The sequence below is a fragment of the Culex quinquefasciatus genome, chromosome 2 (genome assembly GCF_015732765.1).
Source record: "Culex quinquefasciatus strain JHB chromosome 2, VPISU_Cqui_1.0_pri_paternal, whole genome shotgun sequence".
Classification (NCBI taxonomy): Eukaryota; Metazoa; Arthropoda; class Insecta; order Diptera; family Culicidae; genus Culex; species Culex quinquefasciatus.
Genome location: NC_051862.1, coordinates 29,386,070 through 29,404,164, shown reverse-complemented (window position 1 = coordinate 29,404,164; position 18,095 = coordinate 29,386,070). Strand labels below are relative to the sequence as shown.

The following is an 18,095-nucleotide window of genomic DNA, read 5'->3' as shown; positions in this document are numbered from 1 at the left end:
TTTATTTACGCGCGAACGAGGCTCTTCTGGTCCCGGTTTACGGCAGCTGATGCCGGGCTGGCTTGGCGGTCAACGTGCCCGACGTCACGTTTCGTCTGGGGTCCCCTCTCTCCAATTCTCCAACTGGGCAGATTTAAAATAAATTGTTTCCATCATAAACTTTCTTTTCCTCTGGGGAATAACGCAGCAAAGAATACAGTTATGAATTTTAAGTTGTGGAGCAAAAAAAATGTTTTGCTGGAAATCGGCTTTTTTCATCTTTTTTCAACGTTCAAATCTGGAGTTTTTTTTGAAAAGGTCCAATAAACCAAATTTTCAGTTTTTGCTTTTTGGGTGTATTTGAATCCGCCTCGAGTCAGGGGTATTAAAAACACCCAAAAAACAAAAACTGAAAATTTGGTTTATTGGAACTTTTCAAAAAAAAAACTTCAGAAGTATTGTTGATGCAAGAAAATTTACAACACAACACAGTGCACAGTGGTCCGAAACCGAAATCTAGCGTGACAAAATTGATAGCGGCCACACGTTAAGATTAAGGTATTTGGTGTCTTCCAGACAAATGATCAGGGTCAATAGGGGTATCTGGTTCAGAATTTTTATTTTGGCGGGATGACGAGATAGCGCTTCGGTGTCTTGAGAAAAGTTGTAGGGAACACCATTCTGAGCAACTTTGCTGAAGAGCACAAAGTACATATTCTAGAGTACTTTTGCTGAAAATACCTCGGAGGTTTTTTTGTTTAACTCATATCTCAACTTAAAAATGAGCATTTTTAAATCGTTTTTTGCCCATAGCTTTTGATAGAATTGACCAAAATTCGTTTTTCAAGAATAAAAATGTTCGTTTTGACAAGCTTTACAAAAGTCTAGAAGAGCCCAAAAATGTACAAAATGATTTAGTGGTTGTAAAAGAAGAAACATGTTGTAGCTGAAATATTTCAGGAATCAACAAAATAATTAAATTTATTCCTGAAATATTTTGACTATAACTTTCGTTTAGAAGGTCCGATTTTCGCTCTCTTGGAAGATAAATGTGTGTTTTGATGAGCTCTACAAATGTCTAGAAGACACCATCTCGCTACGACATAAGCTTGAGTTGATAAATTCAAAAAACTCGTTTTTTCATTAACACCTCAACCTTTATTACAAAAATGGCTCTATAAACTTCCCGTTTGAATAACGTCATGATTCGAATTCCCGGACGCTTCGAAACCCGGACACTTCAACTTGCTTTATCAATTATTTGGATATAAGTACGCATTATGAATGTCAAAACTGTGTTATTTGATGAATTCTGACATCAACTTTCATTTAAAGATTGTTTGAACGCTGTAGTTAATGCCAAAACAATTAAATAAAATAAAATTATAAGTTTACCAAAAATGCGAAACATTTCAACGGAAATATTTCATAGGCGTCCGAAGCACCGGGAAGGCAAAGCAGAAATTTGTGGTTTTGATTTCCTTAATTTCTAGCCATTTTTTATATAAACTATCAATTGTTTTGATGTTAACAGCTTATTTGAGACCTAAAGAATGCCATTCACTAACATTTCAGTCCAAATTTGTGCTATTCATAAGTAAAATTGAGTGTCCGGAATTCGAAGTAAAAGTGTCCGGATTTCGAATCAGCTCTTATCAGTGTCCGGGATTCGAAGCACAACAAGTCATTTTAATTTTCAAATTCTGATGAAAAATTGTTAGAAAAGACATATTTTGCATGCATTCCCTTAAAACTGACTATTTATACTATATCCTGATGATATTTCTACATTTCCAACTTATTACATGATTTTTTGCCAGCTATAACAAAAATAATATGGTACTAAGTGTCCGGATTTCGAATCATGACGTTGTGCTTTTCAGCAAAGTTGCTCAAAATGGTGTTCCCTACAACTTTTCTGAAGACACCGAAGCGCTATCTCTTCATCCCGACAAAATAAAAATTCAGAACCACCCCAAAATTTGGACCACCCTAATGTCCACCATACCAAAAGATGCCCCTATTGACCCTGATCATTTGTCCAGCTCTAAATTTTTTGGAATTGGAATTGGAATTGGAATTGGAATTGGAATTGGAATTGGAATTGGAATTGGAATTGGAATTGGAATTGGAATTGGAATTGGAATTGGAATTGGAATTGGAATTGGAATTGGAATTGGAATTGGAATTGGAATTGGAATTGGAATTGGAATTGGAATTGGAATTGGAATTGGAATTGGAATTGAATTGGAATTGGAATTGAATTGGAATTGGAATTGGAATTGGAATTGGAATTGGAATTGGAATTGGAATTGGAATTGGAATTGGAATTGGAATTGGAATTGGAATTGGAATTGGAATTGGAATTGGAATTGGAATTGGAATTGGAATTGGAATTGGAATTGGAATTGGATTTGTTTTTGTTTTTGTTTTTGTTTTTGTTTTTGTTTTTGTTTTTGTTTTTGTTTTTGTTTTTGTTTTTGTTTTTGTTTTTGTTTTTGTTTTTGTTTTTGTTTTTGTTTTTGTTTTTGTTTTTGTTTTTGTTTTTGTTTTTGTTTTTGTTTTTGTTTTTGTTTTTGTTTTTGTTTTTGTTTTTGTTTTTGTTTTCCTTCGAGTAATCGAGTCTTATTATACCTTTTTTCTGACATAAAAAATGTACCCCTTCCCAGATGTAATATTACCATGATTTTTTTTTCTGTGTAGAACTAGAAATTTCCAAAACTCAACATTTCAAAACAACAACAATCCGCTATGGAAGCTGACCGAGATAATGATGATCTTGAGTTGATCCATTCTCAAAGTATCAAAAAGATCAACAAAGCAACCACACGCGGTAACAGAGCAAGTGTGTTTGGCCTCCGCGGTGTAAAAAGTAAATATTTACACTAATTTTCGGGGTACGATTCGCTTTCGGCGGCCGTATTTACCTTCATCTGTTTGCTTGTTTGTTTGCACTAAGAAGTGTGTTTTCCATTGGGTGGACTTGGGTAAACATTTCCCCTCACCGAGTGACATGACATTGCCGATACTGGGTCATCATCGGTGGACAAGCAAACACAAACTTGGATTGTACTTTTCCGGAAAATTGAAAAGCAGGAAAAACAGAAATATTATCACTATTACTTAGAGTGATGATGGGCTGAAGACATGAAAACGAGATAAGTGTGTGCAGCTTTTCTGTTTGATTAGCAAAAGCAATTTCCCACACTTCCTAATCCGATTCTGAACCGATTCTCCGGCGTCCTGACGAAGGAGGAAGATTTCTAAAACTGGAGTGGAGCAGCATTCCCATTAATGCAAGGACGTGACGAAATTGCAGAATGTCCTCGTCCTCTTCTGGGCCCGGGGTTCCAGGAAAGCCAGCAGTGCTCAGTTCTCGAGTTGTCGCCGGTTTGTGTTGATAATTCTGATCTACCTGGCGAAAGCTCTCGAGAAAAGCTCTGAAAATCCGCTCTTCAAAGCAGAAATTTTCAATTTTGAATCCATTGTACGCGGAATAATCCGAAAACTTTGAAATTCAACTTCCAAAGAATTTCTCGAAATTAAACCGGTGCGACATTTTCAAAAGACAGTCCCCAGTTATCCCTGGGTGGAAAATAGACCATAGCAGGCTCTGCCGACTCTTTGTCTCGTCCGACTGTCCAGACCAGAGACGGACTTGGCTTGTCAGAGCTTCGAACTACAATCCCATCCGCCTACTGTTTCTAATGTGGGGTTGTGTTTGTGCGATTAATTAGAGTCCTTTGATTCAGTTACACACTTGGCACAAGTGTCTGACTCGCTTGATGTTGGAAATATCACAGGGTAATCGAGCAGTTTTTCCAACAAAAACAATTGTTTGAGCTTGAAGACTTCTTTCTAAAAAAATACTTGAGAAATAAAGCAAAATTGTCTGCTTTTGTAGCAAAATTCGTTTCAAAACATAAACTACATATAAACACTCCTGAAGGGCCACCAAAATCGATACAGGTTGGATACCTTTCCAGGAAGTTGTTATCCTCTCATCCGGTCTATCATGGTGCGGAGCTCGGTTGATGGAGGGTTCTTCTCTAGCAAAGTGAATGTTTGCTTCCAGTGAATTGGAGTCAAATTATTATTGCACAATTCAACATAAAAATACGAAGATTTTAAAATGTCTTGACTTATGAATATTTTTTTTTAATTTTGAATCTCTATTAAATAACCTTTAAAAACAGGGGCCACTCACCTCGGCAATGTCGTTCCTCGCGGCAGCCTCCAGCAGCACCACGCTGTCCTCGAAGGTGATGTGGCGCTTGTAGGTGGACATGTGCTGGTTCCCCAGCCGGTCCTTGCTCCGCTGCGCCTTGAGCCATTCCTTTTCGCGCTGTTTGGCCACCTTCAGCTGCTGGGCACGGCGCCTGATTGAGTAAATTCGTTTAATTAGTATGGTAATCTTGGTTAAATGATGCAATTTGGACCACGCTTGAACCGTTTTCTTTTTTTTCTTTTTTGCTGGAAGAGTGCACACAACATTGAAATTCTGTACCGAAAATTTTACCCCCACCCCGAAAAGGACACGTACGACCTTTACTGTGACTGGAACGGCGATGACCCTGCCCCCGATCCGGGAGGTATTACACTCCGCCACGTGACCTCCAGCATCCCAGCAGTGTAAGTGGTTTTGGTGTTGCTCTCCCGCCACTTTAGAAGCGGTCCCTTGCGATCTCTAATGCGGTGCCAAGTGGACACAGTTTCGATGCACGGAAAAGACGGATTGTATCGAAGTTTGGTACAAAAATTTGAGGAAGTATTACGCGTCTCCACGATATTTTGCCTAAGTGATAATTTACTTCTACAACCAACCTCTTCGATTTCAACTCAATTGTTGGACTTCAAACAACACTGATAAATTTCTCAGAATATAAGGGGATTTTGTGATTGCCGGAGGATGACAGGTTTGATCTTGTGCCAGGTTCCCTGCCTTTCTTCAACGCGAGAACTGTCACCACATAACATCCGGGACTGAAACAAGCTGCAACAGCATACTACAAATCTGATACAAACTTTACTTTCCCATAATTTCACTGCGAGCCAGCAGTGTACTTCCTATTGTTTCATATTTCCTATTGCCTTTTTTGCAGCTGTCCGGTTCAATCTCAAACAGTTTCTACACTTTTTCCAAAGTTGTATGGAGACTTTTATGAACGAACTTATGTTGCAAAAGTTTTTCTTTCGTCATAGGAAAAGTACATACAAAGTTTGATCTATATCAAAAATGCATAAAAATAATTGTTGTCGATTTTATTTTGATTTGTGATAGAATACAGGTATTATGATTTTGGATGTAATTTAATAAACAATCATTTTTGAAATCATTCAAATTCAATCAAATTAAAAACGTCCCTATTAATTAATGTGGCGGGAACTATTGTTTTGAATTACATGATAAAAAATATAACAGCAACAATTGAAAATGTCCAAAATAAGTGACAATTGATTTAAAAATTTCGAAATATTTTTTTTAAAAAGCAGAAAAATTTCTTTTTTTTGTTTCCGAGATATCGCGAGAAGATTAATTAAGAATCATAAGGTGACACTGAAAAAAACTCATTTCACAAAAACTTCAATCGCTATTTTTAAATCGCGAAAATACTGATAATTTTTTGAAAAAAAAAAATCGCCTTGAAATGCATATAACTTGAAAACGGTGCCTTTGTCGATAAATGTATAAAGTAGTTATCGATTCGAAGTTTTTTTTTGACAATATTTTTGAAAAATCATATGTTTGTGTATGTGAACTTTTTTGGGTAAACTAATGATTAAAATCGGCTTCTTTTTATTTTTTTTAATTATTATTATTTGTTGTAGGTATGAGTGTTTTGTTTTGTTTGGTTAACTCATTTATGCTTAATTTTTATGCAGTATCGGATTTAAAATCAAAAAGTACTATACATAAATTTCGATTAAGTGCATCGTGTTTTAGGTAAATCCATCAATTGTTGGATATTTTTCTATCCCGAGCAGACGGAAATTACTTGGGAATAACATTTTTTGATATTTGAAAATACTAGGCCAATAACATTTTATGTTATTTATAACAAGATTTGTTATTCGTCGTTATGATTTTTTTGTTATTGGATTGTTGTTGGAAAGTTTCAGCCGGATTAAAAAATACAAAAATTAAAATTAAAGAAAAAAGACCGATTCCGTAGAGAACTGCTCTACTGCAAAATGGGTATCAAATGATCAGGTTCTTTTATACATTTCGGATGTAAAAAATAATTTTTTTATCAAAACTACGTTTTTTTTTCGAAAAAAATACTCAAAATTTCAATTTGTACAATATGGGTATCAAACGATCAGGTTTTTTCATACATTTCGAATGTAATAACAACATTTTTAGAAAATACTCCAAATTTTTGTACAAAACTACGTATTTTCGAAAAAAAATACTCAAAATTTCCGTTTTTACAATGTAGGTATCGAACGATCGGGATTTTTTCAAACATTTCGAATGCAATAACAATATTTTTTGAAAATACTCAAAATTTTCACAAAACTACGTATTTTAGAAAAAATAATCAAAATTTCCGTTTTTATAATGTGGGTATCAAACGATCGGAATTTTTCCTTACATTTCGAATGTAGAAACAATATTTTTTGAAAATGCTTAAAAAAATCATAAAACTACGTATTTTCGAAAAAAATACTCAAAATTTTCGTATTTACAAAGTGGGTATCAAACGATCGGGATTTTTTCATACATTTCGAATGGAATAACAATATTTTATTACATTATGGGTATTAAATAATCAAATCAATTTTTTTCAAAAAAAGTAGTTTTGTGAAAATGTTGAGTATTTTCATTTTTTAATAACTTTCGAAATGTATGAAAAAATCCCGAACGTTTGATACCCACATTGTAAAAACGAAAATTTTGAGTATTTTTTTCGAAAATACGTAGTTTTGTGAAAATTTTGAGTATTTTCAAAGCATAATATTATTACATTCGAAATGTATGAAAAAACCCCGATCGTTTGATACCCACATTGTAAAAACGGAAATTTTGAGTATTTTTTCTAAATTACGTAGCTTTGTGAAAGTTTTTAGTATTTTCAAAAAATATTGTTACAGTCGAGTCTCTGGCTGTCGATCTTCTCGATATCAATATTGCTCCATCTATAGATGAATTCTTCAGTCCCTTCAATCTGCATACTCCAATTCTCTTCAATCCTCAATATTTTCTCTTGCTTGAAGTATCTCTTCCTCGACGGTCCCTTGGATTCAGTTTACTTTAAAAATCTCTTAATCTCAATAATTTCACTTTCTCATGGCTTGCATAGACGTTTTTCTTCGCGAAACGAAGCTTTGAAGGGTGTTTGACATAAGTTTGTTTTTGTTTGCTGGACGTTGCCATGATTCTCTCCCATAGCTGGGTATCAAGAAAAAAAATTCAATCGAGTCTTCCTTTTGCATCGTTCTGTAAACTGATGATTATCTTCCTCGACGGTCCCTTGGATACCTTGGAACCAGAGAATCGACTGTATTACATTCGAAATGTATGAAAAAATCCCGATCGTTTGATACCCATATTGTAAAAATTGAAATTTTGAGTATTTTTTCAAAAATACGTAGTTTTGTGAAAATTTGGAGTATTTTCAAAAAATATTGTTAATACATTCGAAATTTATAAAAAAAATCCGATCGTTTGATACTAACACTGTAAAAACGGAAATTTTGAGTATTTTTTTTCGAAAATACGTAGTTTTGTGAAAATTTTGAGTATTTTCAAAAAAATATTGTTAATACATTCGAAATGTATGAAAAAATCCCGATCGTTCGATACCCACATTGTAAAAACGAAAATTTTGAGTATTTTATTAGAAAATACGTAGTTTTGTGAAAATTTTGAGTATTTTCTAAAAATGTTGTTATTACATTCAAAATGTATGAAAAATCCCGATCGTTTGATACCCATATTGTAAAAAGTGAAATTTTGAGTATTTTTTCGAAAAGACGTAGTTTTGTGAAATTTTTGAGTATTTTCTAAAAATGTAGTTATTAAATAAAAAATGTATGAAAAAGCCTAATCATTTGATACCCATATTGCAATAACAATATATTTTTGGTTTCTTTAGAGAAAAAAAATGCATTTTCCAAATACAGGAAAAATACATATTTTTGTGAAAATTTTCATGAAATAATAATTTTAATGGATAGCTGACATCATCCCGATTCCAAAACACTATAATTTTTTGATGTTTGCATGATTTTTTAGTACGATTAAAGCCAATGTCTCCCATATAGCCAAAATCCAATAAGCTCTGTGCCTCGGTTATGCACGCCTCGGTTCTGCATCCTCCATATGCGGTGCTAAACCGAGGCACGACTGTAGTCCTTATCCATACCTACAACGTTACCGAAGACACCAAATCGATTAAAGAATTCCTTCAAAAAAACAGATTTTGAATTTCCATACATATTTTTTTTATGGGCAGCTGCCAAATTTGTAAGGAAAATTTTATGGACAACCTATATGGCATACCGAAGGCACCAAAAAAGTTTCAGTCGGATTAAAAAATATAACAAAAAAACGAATGACCGAGATCTGCGAGAATTGCTCTAATAAGGAATATGGAAAAAGCTGCTGAAAAACAGTACGAAACTGAAAGAAAAGCAAACACGAAAAATGAGGTTTTCTACAGCACCAAAAATGATTCTTTTTTTAAGTGAAGTTAGTTCAGCAACTATGCGTCCAACTTTCAATGCCAAAACCTGAAAAAATAATGAAATTTTTTGAACGTTTGAACTAAAATATTTTTAAAATATTCACTCCAGATATGTTAGTGTGAAATAAATCAAAAGTACAAATAAATCGTTACGTCTCAAATAATTAATTGCTCAAAGTCAAAATAATTTATTTTTATTTTTTTATAATGTTCAACCTTCCGTTACAACTGACTCCGCTGTCATCGCCAGCAAGGTTACGAAATGGTGCGAAATTCAGTCGCAGTTTATGGCGGGGTCACCGCAACTGAATTTTTCGCATCCAAAATTTCGCTCGTCCGAGGTACTTGGGACAACCAAGGGTGCTGATCATCACTTAGAAGGAGGAGAGATGGGTCTGGCCGGATGCCAAACCTCGCCGGCGATGACGACGCTTTCGGTCGGAGTCCTGCAGAGAGCAATTATGTTTAAAATGGTTTTCACGCAAGCTCTCTGGAACCGGCAGAGGATGCTGAGAGATAATGGAATCTGGGTTGGAATTATGGGCGAGCTTTTGACCGACGCTGGGTTTGGAAATTCTCGAGATGCATATCGAGTTTGGGATTTTCTCCCTCTTTGACATTCAAATGGAAGAAAAATTGAATTTAAAAGTACTGCTTAGATTTAAATGTCTCGTTTGATATGATTTTTCTTAAATTTCATTTAAAAATAATAATTTCTTGCAATTTATCCAATCACTTTGAAATTCTGTGAAACCAATCGAAGCACTCGATTTCTCATGTTTACACAACCTCAAGTGTGCCCTTCACTTCCCCATTCCACACTCCCTCTCGCTCCCTCTCACTCACGTTGGCACACGTTTGAATTGGCGCGAGCACAGCAATCACAATTCACTGAAACTCAATTCCGTGTTGGACGCAGTATCGGCGCGTAAGCTTATATGAAGCATAAGTTTTCACACAAACGCATGTATCGTTTATTTATTGACTTTCGATTTTCCGAACGCGTAAGGATTGGAAATCTAGACACTACGAGAAAAAATATTTTAAAGTTGACTTCAAAAGTAGAATTTAAAGCTCTTTTTTTAAACACGTCAAGAAAAATTTCTGTATTTTTAAAGAATGAATTTAAAAAAATGTAAAAAATCGAAGCACATAAAAAATTTTTTTTTTCTCGCCGTGTTTAAGACCGGAGTCCAGCTGAATGGACTCAGGTAGCGGAACGACAATGACCATTCGCTTTAATTACGGCTAGCTATAGCAATCACCTTTCCGTGTCCGTGCCAATAAAGTACATATTTTGCTTGGAAAATTGCCAACTGGTGTACACGCAGAAATGAGATATCGAGAAAATTAAAAGATCGAATACAAATTTAAAAAAAATAACGTTTGATTTGTTCAGAAATTTATTGCCAAAAAACTGTTATAACCACTTTTTTACTATTGTTAAATTCTGAATTTTATAAATTATTTACATTCTGTTTTGTGTGCATGAAAACAAATCGCCACTTCTTCAACTCATTTTGTACACAAAAGAAATTTAATTTTGTGTGAAATTTGCGTACAATCACGGGAAGGTCTGTCATGTAGAAAAAAGGATTCGTTGTTTTCCCCTCCCGATAGAATGACAAGAGGGACTTTCCTGCGAAATGCAAGCCAGAAGAGTGATGTGAGAACAACACGGGAGCATTTTCTCAGAATTTTCAGGAAAATTTCCCGAACAACATCATCAATTTGAATTGCTGTGAGCTGTGTGAGATTAATAAATGTTTTCGCATATATTTTTTTGCGTTTATGATTTATTTTTAAACTTCTGATACAGTCCAGATTCGATTATTAGAAGTCCTCGCAAAATAAAATACCTCAGATAATAGAATTTTTGGATAAGGCTAGAACAAGGACAATGAAAATTCAAATTTCAAATTTCAAAACTCTAAACAACGAAAAGTGTCAAAAAGCATTAAACATTATTAGGTTAGGCACTGTAATACAACATGATATAAATTTATTTTTGCAATTCCTTCGTGAAACTACTTACTTTTCCTGTCATTCTTGAACGACGAAATAGCCTTCTTTTCTGTACCAAAAATAACAGAATCGAATAGCAACACTTTTCAAAATAAATGCTGAAAAGTTCTACTTTTCAGCACTCAAATGGGTACTGAAAAGTTGAACTTTTCAGCACTTGTTTCGAAAAGTAACACTTTTCAACATTTTTTTTTATTTAAACGATTTATTGACAAAATACATGAAAATTTGACATAAAATTTCACTCAGTGTGTGTTTTTTGGAATTGCAAAAAATGTTGTATGGAACTCGTTGCAAAACTTGATTTTTTCAGCACTCTTCGTATTTATCCAACTCGGTGAACCTCGTTGGATAAATGTACGAAAAAAAAAAACTTTGCAACTTTGTAGATATATAATCATAGGCTTATATGAGCCATTTTTATGTATATGGAGCCAGTTGCACTCGAAAATAACATTTGGAAGGGTGTAAATTATGTAAATATTTTTGTGTTCTGTAATTTAAAAAGTATCCCGAGCCCGTAACATCGTACCAAAAAGTCATCTAAGACAAACTTATACACTGAAAGAAAAATACACGCCATTTCTATAAGATTTTTTGATTTTTAAGTTAAAAGTTAAATTTTAAGGTGAACCACGGTTTTGTTTTGTTCATTTTTTTGAGGAAATTTCCCAAGATGTTACAAAAAGACTCAAAACAAATTCATGATGGTTTGTTTCCTCTAAAAAACAATACATTAAACATTTAGTTTTTTTAGTTTTTAAGTGGTCTTAACGTTAAAATTTTCACAAACCGATAGTGAGAATCGATTTTCCAATCCATTTTACATAAATGTGATAAGAACTAAATTAATTTGATTTCAAATTATTTTTTTTAGACAAAAACATTTTCAATAAGAATTTGATCATTCAACAAATGTTAGGCGTTAAAATGTGTAAAAAATAGGTTTTCTCAGAACGACTTATTTTTTCAAAATTTTCAGAAACATGTTTGCGAAATATACCCAGCTTTCCGACCAATTCGAATCACCTTGCAGATTTCTGATATCAAAACAATATTTGCAGCGAAATCAACAAAGTAGAGTCAAAGTTTACGTTTCAAAGTTTTACTAAATTCAGTTTTGATTTCTTGAGGCGTTACTTTTCTATTCAAAAATAAATACATTTATCCTAACTCCCAAAATAAAAACCATTTCCATTTTTTATTCTCGAGAATTTATTCAAACAACTACTTGAAATTTTTGGCTAAAAAAATATTTTAATCATTTCAAGATTCATTTGAGTTTCCATCAAAAATGTTCAACTGCTTCATTGGAATTTGATTTTAGTTGACTAACTTCGTCTTTTCTAATTCCAATTGAACCCATCGAAAATTTTTGAATCTTTTAAAAGAAAATTGTTTAGAAATAGAAAATCATTATTTGATTCAACGATTTTCGTGAATATAGAATTGAGCAAGATCTGACAAAGACTTAGTAAAGAACTTACTTTTGCGCCCATAAGTCATGGATTGTTATTCAACACTTTAATATTTTTGTCTAATGAGCAATTCTCTACGATTTCGTGTTTTTGGTGAGAGCTTTCCATTATTATTTTCAAATAACTCTTTCATCTATTCTAACATTCATACATTTCAATGAAGACAACTACGCCACTTTACTATATACGCGGTAGGGTGTTCCCTTGGTCGTTCGCTGTGAGTTGTGGATTGCCTGCTTCTCTAATGAAGGTTCGACTGAGGGGGCATGCTTATTAATTTCTCGTCGCTCCATACCCTCAGTGACGTGATGGGAGCAAGGGCGTCTATGCGAAGTGTCCCTACACCCGCTACAAAATTCTGGCACCTTGGGGAGGGTAGAGGGATACCATTTTGATCTATGCGCAGGTATTTGTAGCACTAAAATTCGTGCAAAAAAACTTATGCACGTGGGCGTACAGATTACGGAGTAAAAGATGATCGAATTGTTCACCTAGCGCTCACATGTGTTCCAGGACCAAGTTGCCTGCGGGTATGGGGATCATACATACATACATACATACATGAGCAATTCTCTACGAAATCGGTATTTTTTATTTTTGTATTTTGTAATCCGACTGAAACTTTTTTGGTGCCTTCGGTATTCCCAAAGAAGCCAATTTGCATCATTAGTTTGTCCATATAATTTTCCATACAAATTTGGCAGCTGTCCATACAAAAATGATAAATGAAAATTCAAAAATCTGTATCTTTTGAAGGATTTTTTTGATCGATTTGGTGCCTTCGGTAAAGTTGAAGGTATAGTTAAGGGCTATACTGAAAAAATGATACACTGTAAAACAATGAATATTGTTTGGCCCTTTTGTCTTGAGTCTTGATTTTTTTGAAAAATGAAAGCATTGTTTTCGATAAGATTAGAAAATTTCACAAATGTTTCATATATTAACATTGAAAAACGGACCATTAGTTGCTGAGATATCGACATTAAAAAATGGTGGGTTTTTTGGGTAAGACTTAGAAAACAACAATTTTTCTGTTTTTAAATCTTTGCATGGCAAAATCTTAGCAACTAAGGGTCGTATCAACAAAGTTCAAAGAAGCAAAATATAGAGAATTGTCAGCTTTTCAAAAATATGAGATATTTGCACATTTTGGAAATTTTTGAACAGTTGGCATTCGATGTCCCCTAAAACATATCAGAAAATGAAAAAAAAATAAAAAAAGTGTTTGTTTTGCAAATAAAGTTTTAGTGACAAAAAGTGACATTAAAAATCACCACAATTTTTTTACCGTGTATCATTTTTTTTCAGTGTATTCCTTATCCATACCTACAACTTTGCCGAAGACACCAAATCGATCAAAAAATACCTTCAAAAGATACAGATTTTTTTAATTATCATATATCATTTTTTTATGGACAGCTATCAAATTTGTATCGATGCAAATGGCTTCTTTGGGCAAACCGAAGAAACCAAAAAAGCCGGATTAAAAAAATTAAAAAAATGAATGACCGATATCTTAGAGAATTGCTCTAATGCATGTGAACGGAAAGAAAACCTGAATTAAAAGGTTTATCATTAAATGGAATAAAACAAGTCTGCAAACTTAAAATGGAAAATCGTGGAAAACACATTTATTCTGATTTTTAATTTAACATTATTCCTCCAGTGAATATCATTACTTAAAATAAAAAATCAAAATATTTACGACCTATCGCGATGCCGGCGCCGCCGGCGTTCCCAGCTCATCAAGATCAATAAAATATACATCGAATCACGTGATTTGCTCCACGATATTGTGTGACATTTTATCCTTTTTCTTTACTTTTTATTATATTTTTCTGGTGCTCAGACGCTTTTAACCCTTAGTTGCCTTAGTTGAATGATAAATTTTAAAATTGTTGGAATGATTTTTAGTTTTTTTTTTAAATTTATTAGGATTATACCAAAATATGAAAAAAAAAACAATTAAAAATCTATTTAAAACAATCTTAAACCATCAGTTGAAGGTTAAGCGAAAGCACTTAACATAAAAATATCAAGCAGTCGAGTGAGAAACCCAAAAGGATTTTTTCTACTTCATACCGTCATCGAGAATGTTTTTCCCATGTTTATATAGTTACTTTTTATTTCCCTCTCCCGTGAATCCTCTTCGACTCAATTAGCCTTGCACAAGAGGCGGCCCGGCATTCGATGACGCCGGGTTTGTGTGGGTGGATCGGTTGAATCGATTCCCGAAAGGCGCCCGGCGGAAGTGTTGTGAGCTTTCTTGGAAAGTTTTCGTTTTTTTTTTTCGTCGTCTTCTCCAGGCAAATAAAAATTCTTGGTCGTCCGCTGGACGGCACTTAAGGTAGGGTAAAGGGGTTGATTATTGACACCTTTGATTTTTTTTTCCAAAATATTTGAGGTTTTTGAATTCAAAGTATTGTGATGATATAGAAAACAAAAATCGAACGTAATTTAGGAAAATCTTATTTTTAGACTGTCTTCAATAATATTTTTGTAAAGTTTATAAAAAATCAAAACAACCTCCAACTACCCTACACGTGTGGTCTCCTCCTTCAGCATGAATGAATGATCCAAAGAAGGAGAAAAGCTGAAACGAATAACCACACGGCACAACCTCCGGCAAGCAAAAGATGAATGAAGCAAATGAATGAATCGAACATGCAAAGTAGAGTTGCGTGTTCTTTGCGCTAGTGTTGTGTTATGTTTTTCGAAGAGTTATCGCTTTTCATCGCGCGCGCGAGGAGGGTTTTCCATTCCAAGAGGTCGCCGCCGCCAACGAGTTTTGCTGCGATTTGTTCGTTTCGAAAGACGACGACTTCGTTGCGTGTTTTAGGGCGCGTGGAAAAGCTTTAAGGTGTTTTTCCTCGTCGCCGGCCCACTTTCGTCGCTTCCCTATGATGGCAAATTGAATTTATCTGGAAAACATGTCGGGGAAATTTCCTGAGGGGGTGAGCACGGACGATAGTGAGCACGCACGCGGGTGCGATGTTATTAACGGTGACACGTGTTTTGAACGGTGTCAGTTAATGTAATTTGCTTGAAAATTACAGACGGAGTAAAATCGTTTAGAATCATTCTTCAGTAGAGCAATTCTCTCAGATTTCGGTCTTTTGATTTTTTTTGTATTTTTTTATTCGGCTGAAACTTTTTTGGTGCCTTCGGTATGCCCAAAGAAGCCATTTTGCATCATTAGTTTGTCCATATAATTTTCCATATAAATTTAGCAGCTGTCCATACAAAAATTATACACGAAAATTCAAAAATCTGTATCATTTGAAGGAATTTTTTGATCGATTTGGTGTCTTCGGCAAAGTTGTAGGTATGGATAAGGGATACACTGAAAAAAATGATACGTGGTAATTTTTTTTTTGGTGATTTTTGTTTCACTTTTTGTCACTAAAACTTGATTTGTAAAAAAACACAATTTTTTTAATTTTTTTTTTGTTTTTTTGATATGTTTTAGAGGACATCAAATGACAACTTTTACGAAATTTCCAGGTTGTGCAAAAAAGTTTTGACCGAGTTAGGAATTTTTTAATCAATAATAATTTTTCAAAAAATTTAAATATTGGTCGCAAAAATTTTTCAACTTCGTTTTTCGATGTAAAATCAAATTTGCTATCAAAAAGTACCCAAGTGAAATTTTGATAAAGTGCACTGTTTTCAAGTTAAGGTAACCTTTTTCAAAATAGTCGCAGTTTTTCATTTTTTTTTAAATAAGTGCACATGTTGCCCACTTAAAAAAAAAAATTTGAAAAGCTGAGAAAATTCTCTATATTTTGCTTTGTTGAACTTTGTTGATTCGACCCTCAGTTGCTGAGATATTGCCATGCAAATGTTTAAAAACATGAAAATTGATGATTTCCAAGTCTCACCCAAACAACCCACCATTTTCTAACGTCGATATCTCGGCAACTAATGGTCCGATTTACAATGTTAAAATATGAAACATTCGTGAATTTTTCCGATCTTTTCGAAAACAATATTTTCAAAAAAATTAAATCAAGACTAACATTTCTAAAAAGCCAAATATTTAATATTACGCCCTTTTAAAATTTTAGTATTGGTTTAAAAATATTGCAGATATTTTTTTCGAAAAGATCGGAAAATTTTATGAATGTTTCATATTTTAACATTGTAAGTCGGACCATTAGTTGCTGAAATATCAACATTAGAAAACGGTGGGTTGTTTGGGTGAGACTTAAAAAACATCAATTTTCATGTTTTTAAACATTTGCATGGCAATATCTCAGCAACTGAGGGTCGTATCAACAAAGTCAGAAAAAGCAAAATATAGAGAGTTTTCTCAGCTTTTCAAAAATATTTTTTTCAAAAGTGGACAAAAATGGCCTTGACATGAAAACGGTGCACTTTATCAAATTTGCTTTTACATCAAAAAAAAAGTTGAACAAAATTTGCGACCGATTTTTCGATTTTTGAAAAAATCTGTATTGATTATAAAATTCATAACTCGGTCAAAGATTTTTTGCAAAACCTGGAAATTTCTGAAAAATTGGCATTTGATGTCCTCTAAAACATATCAAAAATGAAAAAAAAAAATAAAAATAGTGTTTTTTGCAAATCAAGTTTTAGTGACAATAAGTTAAATGAAAAATCATTAAAAAAAATTTACAGTGTATCATTTTTTTTCAGGGTAGTCCATATCCAGACCTACAACTTTGCAGAAGACACCGAATCGATCACAAAATTCCTTCAAAAGATACAATTTTGAATTTGATGCAAAATGGCTTCTTTGGGCATACCAAATGCACCAAAAAAGTTTCAGTCGGATTAAAAAATACAAAAAAAAAAATCGAATGACCGAAATCTGAGAGCACTGTTCTTTCTACTTTTTATTCTTGTAAATTCAAAATCAAAAATGTTGGAGTCATCCGATTTTTTTTCTGAATTCATTAAATGATTTAATCTTGAATTTTGTATAATTTTTTTATGTATTCGTTAAACTCATTCTTGAAAAAATAAACAAAAATTAGAAAAGCAAATAAAGAAAATCTAAAAAAACTCATAATTGGCTAAATGTTTTTAAATTTTGCGAACAAGTCCTTTAAAAAGGCATGAATTAATGAACTTGTTTCGTGCCAGTTTCAAAAAGCAAAATCAAGATGACCATTTGATTGCTGTGGATGTTTGTTTTGTAATGTTGTATTCATTTCAATGTTATCAAAATAATGCTCGAATATTTTTTTCTATTTCAATAAATATAAGCAATTTTCTTTTTATTAAAAAATATCTTGTAACCATAAATTTGTTTTCTTCAGATTTTGGAACTTATCAAAATAAGTTTAAGGATGAATAATTACGCTACAAATAATTGTATTGTTATCGATCTATACAAATTAAGGGACTTAAAAACTATTAGCCACTTTTAAACTATTTTTGACAGATTTTGCTCAATCTTGGCATTTAGAAGTTTTTCACAATTGATCCAAATCTTTATTGGTAACTGAAATAAATAGATTTGTTGTTTAAGGATGAATCTTAAAGGGTTTAAGGTGAAACGGGAAGGCGCCGCCATATTGGTACCACGACTCGAGTTTTTAAACGCAGCTTTCAGGAAAATGCGGTAACTTACGAAGTTTAGTGATTTGTAGACAATATATAGGTCAATGGCAAGCAATCTGTCGAGTTCAAAAATGTATTTAGTTTGAATAGAAGTTGTCTACGAACTGACATCCCGTTTCACCTTAAAAAAAGAAAAGTTTTGCTCTGCTTATAATGGAATCACCTATTTTGGATATTTCCAGATTATGTTTTCAAGTATTTTTTTTGTTTTTAGAGTTTCATAGCCTTTTTTATGGACATAGTGAGGGATTAGATTCACTCTGGTCACCGTTAATTTTAGTTTAACAATGCGTTTTTTCGTCAAGATACTAAAATAAATAGCGGAATTAAAAGT

The 18,095-nt window shown here is 33.3% G+C and overlaps 1 protein-coding gene across 9 annotated transcripts in view; it reads right to left on the bottom strand.

Annotated features, from left to right (window-relative positions):
- The window catches only part of LOC6052639 (protein phosphatase 1 regulatory inhibitor subunit 16B), a 224,324-nt gene that overhangs the window by 56,662 nt on the left and 149,567 nt on the right, over positions 1 to 18,095 (bottom strand). For all 9 annotated transcript variants that reach the window (XM_038252239.1, XM_038252237.1, XM_038252241.1 and 6 more), the window contains one exon: positions 4,187 to 4,358. In XM_038252239.1, coding sequence (XP_038108167.1) covers positions 4,187 to 4,358 — 172 coding nt within the window. The remainder of the gene's footprint in view (positions 1 to 4,186; positions 4,359 to 18,095) is intronic.